At 38.1% G+C, this 8052-nt stretch overlaps 1 protein-coding gene across 1 annotated transcript in view; it reads right to left on the bottom strand.

Moving 5' to 3' along the window:
- Window positions 1–1361: 1361 nt before the first annotated feature.
- TTC13 (tetratricopeptide repeat domain 13) overlaps window positions 1362–8052 on the bottom strand; it is a 35959-nt gene continuing 29268 nt past the window's right edge. The window contains exons 19-23 of the mRNA XM_088534906.1: window positions 7895–8030; window positions 7106–7185; window positions 5892–5970; window positions 3939–4018; window positions 1362–1515 (exon numbers count right to left, since the gene is read on the bottom strand). Of these exons, the coding sequence (XP_088391032.1) occupies window positions 1392–1515; window positions 3939–4018; window positions 5892–5970; window positions 7106–7185; window positions 7895–8030 (499 nt within the window). The 3' untranslated portion in view covers window positions 1362–1391. The remainder of the gene's footprint in view (window positions 1516–3938; window positions 4019–5891; window positions 5971–7105; window positions 7186–7894; window positions 8031–8052) is intronic.

Below are 8052 nucleotides of genomic sequence, written 5' to 3'. Positions count from 1 at the left end.
GTGGAACTGCACACTTTTTCCCTACTCTCATATTTTCAGTATATAATCTTTGAATATAAGAGCTCATGAGAAAGAGGTTCTTACAGTTGTAAATGCATCATTATTTTAGTTTGAGTCAAGAGCAAACTTTTGAAGCAAGTCTCCTCATTTTCTCACTTAGTGCATTTTGATTTACATTGAGGAGAAGTCTCAGAATGCTTTGTTTCTTCCCCAAAGAGTCTTCACTGGGAAACATATTGCTAAAATGAACTCCAAATGCTAACAAACAGCCGGTTCACAAACCTGACATGAAGCAGAAGACAGTAAAACTTCTGAAACGCTTGCAGTGCAGGAACTGGTGTGTTTGCAATGGGACACACTGTTTGGTGTTAAGAGACATTAATAAACATCCACTTTCCACGTCTCCTTTCCTACCTCTAGGACGAATGTTTAACATGGTAACATTATGGTGTCTGGCTGCACATGGTTGTCCTATTTTGTCAGTGACCCAGTTAACTGAATAAAAGCACCGAGGAAACATTTGCCTCACCCTTCTGCTATAGCTTACGCTTCTGAAGTCACTTATCCTGACAAAGGGCTACAAAGTCACACAGCTCAAGTTAAAATGAACATAATTCAATGAGAACTTATGAAGTAATACCATCATTACATATTACAATGTGAACCACAGCTGGTGGTACTGTCCCTGTTCTCAGAACTGAACCAGTGCTGCCCTACAGGAAGCCAGTCCCTTGCAACAAGGGCAGCCCCAAGACCCCGAGCTAGCTCTCCTCTTTTGCCAAAGAGGAACAGGAATGGCTATTTGCAAAGGCACACTAATGTAAAATTGCTGCATTTCTAAACATCTATTTGCCAAGTTAATTCTGGATATGTCAATTGTTTGTTTTTTTCCAAAGTATGTTTTCCTGAAACCAGTTCTTTTAAGCTGATGGCAGTTCCTTCACTGGACTGCATTACATGGAATGCCTGTGTATTTAGCAATTACTCTCAGATGTATGCTTCAGGAAGTTTTCCAGAGGCTTTGAAAATAACATATATATATATATATTTATTTTCTCAAAGAACATTACCTTAAAAAAAAATACTGCAGCATGTCCAGAACAAAATTAAAATAGAAATTTCTTATTGCTCTTCAGTTTGGCCCCTGAGTATTTCCTATCAGAATAAGCCAAGATACAAAAAAGTTAACTGTTACTTTTTTCTCCTCTGTATATTGTTAGTCACACAGAAACACACAGAGTCCTATTTTTTGGCGAGTACCCTATTACCAAAACACAAACAACCCCTCCCCCAAAACAGCTCATAAAAGTAGAAACAAACCCAGTTTGTCTGTAATTTTCCCCTTCAAATAATTTATGAAGCAATAAGACTTGCTTTTTTATTTATATAAATTACACAACAATTATAGTTTTTTTAAAACAATGAGACGAGTCTGTATTTAGTACTTCAATCATTGTCCTCAGTGTTGGAAATGTCTCTGATATTGATGGCAGAGTCTTGTAAGAAGGAGAAATACTGAAAAAAAGGAAAAAAGAAAATTAATGATCTTTTCCTGAGTTTAATGAATTACCAGGAAGCTAACATGCTAACTTGTATTTTTGCTCATTCCTTTCTCCTACAAATTTGGAAATTGAATTCAAGAATCTGTTGCCCATTTGCTTTTGCTTCTCATGACTTCAGGAAGTGCTCTAAGTATACAGGATGAAAATAATCACCACATAAAAAAGCCTTCTGAAATGGCAGAAGTTAAAAGCAGAATTTTATTGCTTTAAGTCTTCAAGTCTTAGTTGCTTTCCCACTACTATCCCTACACTGCTGACAAATTAGTCAGTCAGGTTAGTTACCTTAGTATCATTACTTCTAGCCCTTCAGACGGTGGATTCTATAGATATTTTCCTGCAATCTCAAGCAAAGCCTGTTCTCCTGATTCCTGGCCGATTACGCATCTCTCTACTGAGCCAGTAAAATTGGTGGAACGGTCCAGGTTGGACCGTTGAAATGGTCCAGGTTAAAAACAAATTTTGTCTTCGACATGGTTATTTTTAAATTCAGATCTGGTTTGCTATGGGATCCTGTAAACAGGATTCAACAGTACAACTGAGAGGGTTGGAAACACATAGAAAAGATTGAAATGGCTTAAACTGACTTTAATTCTAAGATCACACCTGATCTGTCCTAGTAAAGATGTGCCAATTTATTTTTGATACACCAACAGAGGATTAAGAAAGAGATTAAGCAAGTAAATTGGGGAATTTATGTTTTAAAAAAAATGGGAACCATAAACATTTTATATTTCCAAGACAACCAAATCATAATATTTGTGCAGATTGCTTTTACTAAAAACCCACTACTGTAGAAGAAGCATCAGCTGCAAGCTCCTGCACCTTAGTTTGAAAATATCCCCACTTAATAAGGACCAAATGATTGCATTTACATGCAGAGTTTTAATCCAAGTCTGAACCTGATGCAGCTGAGTCATCTTAACAATGTTCTTTATTTTAAATGAAGTGTACACTCCAGCAAGATCAACATCCACAGATAATAAGTTTAACTGTACTAATTAGCAATATGTTTCTTTAGTACTAACAGCAACAGTACAAACTGTCAGTAACACCAGAGGATGACTTGAATGGTAAGGGACCTCGGAAAGTCCATTATCTGACAACTTGTTCAAAGAATGGTTGATTATAAGGTAGGACCAGGTTGCTCAGGGCTCTAATGCTGCTGGGTCTTGGAAACCTTCAGGACAGAGACTGCGCCTCTGAGCGACCTGCTCCGCTGCCTCCAGGTGAGGAAGTTGTGCCCAGCCTGAACCTTGCTCTCCTGCTCCAGTTTACACACTCTATCTCTCACCATCCCTCTGGACACCACTGTGAAGAGCTTGGCTCCACTTTCTTGACACTCCTCCACAGGCACCGGAAGGCTGCTGTTGGGTCCCCACAAAGCACTTCACCCAATTCCCTCCTGGATAAGGCAAGTTCTTCCACCTCCTGACCATCTTGGTGGCCCTTTGCTGAATTTGCCCCAGTTTATCATTTCATTTCCTGCAGTGGCAGCCCCCCAGCTAGGTGAAATGTTCAGGTGTGGTGTGAACAAGCGTGGAGCAGAGGAGGATGGTCACCTCCCCCAGTGTATGGGGGTGCTGCTGGGCACCCCTGCTGCCAGGGCTCACTAGTTCCACTTGCTGTCTACCAGGGCCCCCAGGTCCTTTGCTGCAAAGCTGCTTGCCAACCCATTAGACCCCAGCCTGCACCGTTGCACAGGATTCTTCCTTCTTAGGTACTGGACTTTGCATTTGTGCTTTTTGAATTTTATAAGGCTCTAGCTGACCATTCCTTCAGGCTGTTTAGGTTCTCCAAATGGCAGTATTCTCAAGTGTAACAACTGGTCTCCACAACTTGTTATCTGCAAACTTCAAGAGCAAGGGCTCCTTTGCCTCCTCCAGGTTACCGATAAAGATGTTGAAGACGACTGGTCCTACGACAGAGCCCTGCAGAGCTCCACTTGTTAATGGCATCCAGATAGAGTGTTACCCACCCCCCCTTTAAAACAAACAAACAAAAACACTATCTACTTGTCCATTCATTTAGACCAAGATCTCCTACCTTGCTACATGAAAATTGTGGGAGACTGTCAAATGCCCTGTGAGGGCAGGAAACTATCACTGTTGGGAACAAATTCTTGAAAAGCCCAAATCTTACATTTTTAAGGAACTGTCTGATTAGTGACAGCAGTACGATACACCAATTCATGATCAGCTCAAAAACGAATTTTACCTTCTCATTTAATGTTTAAGTGTCTAGCAGTATCATATAGAAGCATGCTTGTGAGGTTCTATTAAAAAAATATATATATATTTTTAAAAATTCCCCTACATCTTTCCTCAATCATTCTGGAAGAATGATGGAAGGAAAAGGATTGTGCAGGAAACAATTTACCTTTTTAGATTCATCCAGCTCCTTGCTATTTTGCTAAAAGCTTCAGACCCCGGTGCTGTCATTGCTTCAAAATCAACCAGCTGAAACACAACAAAACAAAAAAGATCTTAATCGAGATATGTTACTCCTCATCTCTTGACAAGACATTTATACTAATAATTCAGTATCAGAAAATACTTTAATACAGGGCTACAGACAGACAACACCTAATTAAAACAGGGGTGTTTCTCCTTGATTTTACAGACTGTATTCTGCAAAATGACAAAGCAGAGTATCACTGGGAGGACAGCTCTACACTGAACTCTGAGCATTCTGTATTGCCTCTTTCCACAATAGATTTTTAGACACATAGATAACACATCTGGGCAACTTGGTATCTACAGTTCACAAAGTGTTTTCAATGAAACAATGCTTAGTCCAGGACAGTAGTTCATTAAAACTGAAGCAACTAAATTGAAAGTCAGTGAATTTAGTTTAAGGGTTCTGAGAGAGTGTTAGCTCTGCTCCTGCTGAGCAAGGCTGAGGAACACACTCACAAACTGGTGTATGCACAAGCTAGTTCGTCCCTCAGCCCCAAAGAAAGGAGCTTGTAAGTACCCCATCACAGCCAGTGCTGGGTGCTATAGTGCCTTAGCTGTGCTGGCAGACCTGCCAAGTGGCACGAACAAGACACTCTAAAGCTGGACATCTCTGGCTTCAGAGCATTCTGATAACGTATCCTCTCATAAGCTTGGGACTGGAAATCCCCTTCTAGTGAATCTGGCAAAAAAATTCCACACAGCCTTATTCAATTGAAAATCAAACAAACAACCCAATAAATTTCTTCCAGCTGGCAAAAATTTTTATTAAAAAAGGTTTTGTCCCAGTTCAGGCACAGAAGTGGCTCAAAAAGTTTCTTGCAAGTCAGAAATTTTGCACTTAAGGAAATCCGTGAAACTCTGCATAATTCAGCCAGAAAAATGCACTACCCTATTCAGGATACCTACCCTAAAAAGAGGCATAAAATTTCCCCAGCAAATAAGTCTTCTACTTCTGCTAGAACTCCTACAGAATCCTGAAGAGATCAGCTTAGTGATCCACTGAAGAGAAAGCTTCTTTGCTATTAGGCGAGTGCATCCCACTCTTAAAAGCTAGTAGGAGCTCAGTATATTGTTTGTTGTGTTCTAAGTTTTGTTTTGTCTTTCATGTCATAAAACTTCTAAACTCATTGTAGTGAAAGGACAGACTTCAGTGTTTTCATGTGTACTGCTGGAACAGAAGGGAAAGCCACTCTTCAGTTATGCATGCAAGATGTTTTCTTCAAAAATGCTGATTCTTATGAGAATTTCTTTGATCCTCTCAACAAAGCATTAAACAAAGGAGCTCTTGCTCCCTGCATGCTGAAGGGGCAATACAGCTAACAGATCAACAGTTGAAATAAATTCACAATCAGTATATGACTGAATACATAAAGGAAACCCCCATCATAGAGCAAGGTGATATAATACTGACTAAGAGTTCAGGATATATATGGGTAGGGGGAATTAAAGAGAAGTTGCAAAGGTATTCCAGATCATTTAGAGGTTGACAAGTAGAAATGCATTGAGAGCCAAGAAAGAAAATTTCTGCTACACACCCAGAAGAGCCAGTAATTCTGCTTAAGTATTCTCAGAGTGCTTTCACAGGAGCCTGACAAGAGCTGCTCAGCACACTAGAACGGCTTCAGGGTTGGAAGGGTATAATTACTGTGGCAGACAAACAATATCTGAGTTAACCAGAGATACTGCAGATACTACCTCTAAATTTCACATGCTCTCTGAACAGATATGAAAACTTCAAAACTCTCTCAGGCTACAGGGCAGAGTAAATGGCTTGACACCTCTTGGGCAAGTCCTAATCATTATTACGGCTTCCTCCTAGCATTTAAGCATTACTGCCTTTACTGAGGCTAAGTCAGGCTGTGTTGATACTTGCCTTTCCTTTCGGAATTTTTCCTGATATTTCTTTTCCACTCGCCATTAGTGCTCCCATGATCACTGAATAAGCTATCACACTACAAAAGAACACAGAGAAGTCTTTCCATAATACTATTTCAGATAAGGTAGACAAATTAAATCTACTACTGTTGCACAGAAGATGAATAACAATATTTTGATACTTTCTTTAGAAGCAAAAAGGAACATGAAACACTTAAAATTGGAGAGTGAAATCACTTTCATTCTCCAATACCATGCAAATGAATTTACAGTCCAATGGAGATGAACTACTGGAAAACACTGTTCTACAGGAGTCAGAATCACAACTTCAGACTTGTGAGCTCTTAAAACTCCACAAAAGTTAAAGACAAACCGAACTTCTGTTTTAAAGAAGATTAACTACAACTACAGATCAGCAGAGCTAATGAACTTTGCTGTAATGGAGCTAGAATCACTGCAGAGCAGAAAGTGAACTTTTTAACCCTGCAACTGTTCAATATTTAACTTTTTTTAATTGTGAAATTTCTGTTCATTTTTGCGTTCTGTATGGTAAAAACAAAGTTCGTTCACAGAACTGAAAATCTCATTCTTAATCTAAACTGCATTTAATAATAAGGTTAAAACTCTTAAGTGCTCTGTGGAACAGAGATTCAGCATAGTCTTAGATGTTACCAGGTTTGAATTAAACTGGAATTTCAATTGGAGACCTATAAAATATGGGGGATTTATTCTAAAGTTTCATTTAGTGACCCTAGCAGTTGTAATAAATTACTGAATTAATATTTACTGAGTAGTGTTCCTTATTAAATTAAACCATCATAAAAAGATAATTAGGATACATATTTCAGTAAAATTTTGAGTGAAGTTACACTACTGTAGTGTATTATGGATTAGAAAGTCATACACTACAATTTAAAAAAAATGACACTTTTCAGTCTGCGAGCTAATGTCTATAAACATTATGTCTACAGACTAATCCTTTTAAATATGCATCAGTAATGACAAGCCAGCTGTTAAAACAGTGCAAAGTCAGCTGCCATTCTCATGGCGGCATAAAGTGAGACACTGCAGGACAAACAATTCAATCGTGCAACAAAATCAGAGCCTGTTTTTTAGCTACTTAGAAATAAATATATTAGGATACTGGAACGTACAGGCATTTTACAGAATGTTTTGAAGAAAACAGATGCATGATAAAAGAAAAACACTAACCTGGATCCTCTTGAAAGAGGCATTAGGTTATAAAAGTAATAAACTAATGACAGGATCAAGTTGCACACAGCATCTGCTTCCTAAGTTTAAAAAAAGAAGAAAACAAAATAATTAACCACCTCTAGTTCAGATAGAAAAACACAAAATCATGTACAGTAATCATGTACAATACTAAGAAAGGTCTTATTATATTATTTTTTCTAAAGAATTCTTTCAAATGTATAAAAAAAATCAAATTGATAAACATCTGTTAATCAGACTTCAGTTTAAGCAAATTATTCCATTATACACTAAACATTTAGGTGAGCCTGTACTGTGGTAAAGGACAAAAACACAGAAACAAAAAGCTCAAATGCAGTCAGATCCACAATTATAGCTTTTTGCCATGGATCTGTGGTTTCATCCTACTTCTCACATCTGGCCACCAGGAACCAAATCTACACACGATCTCAAGCAGTACTTGACAGGAGAATGAAGCAGTGATCACAGATTTACTGTATTAAGCAAACAAACAAAAAAGCATATTTCTATCTCGGAGCACTTTGTGACACTGGAACTTTCTTGGCTGGACTTTTGCTGCAGCAAAACAAACTAAGTAACAAGGGAAAAACATTGCAATTACCTTAACTGTCATAATTAGGCTTAAACAAGTAGTCATTTTCATTACTTAAGATCTTCAATACTTAGAATCTCAAAGATTTTTTTTAAGAAGTACTTGTTAAACATAAAGGTATAAAACATAATAGAACTACATCAAGAAACTCATCATTTCCATTAAAATAACCTTACCCCCAGCTCTGCAGATAGAACTAGTACTTTTCCTTTAGCTGTTAAATCCTTATATAGTGCATCTATTTCTGCATGATACAGCTGTGTTCTTTCTTCAGTCGTCTGAGTTTCTACTGAAAATAGTATGTTCCCCACTCTGTCAAGCAGATTAAAAAAAA

This window comes from Tinamus guttatus, unplaced genomic scaffold (assembly GCF_059628265.1).
Source record: "Tinamus guttatus ecotype Peru unplaced genomic scaffold, ASM5962826v1 Tinamus_guttatus_pri_ptg000601l, whole genome shotgun sequence".
Taxonomy (NCBI): domain Eukaryota; kingdom Metazoa; phylum Chordata; class Aves; order Tinamiformes; family Tinamidae; genus Tinamus; species Tinamus guttatus.
The sequence above is the reverse complement of the archived record's forward strand: the minus strand, read 5'-3'. Positions and strand labels throughout refer to the sequence as shown.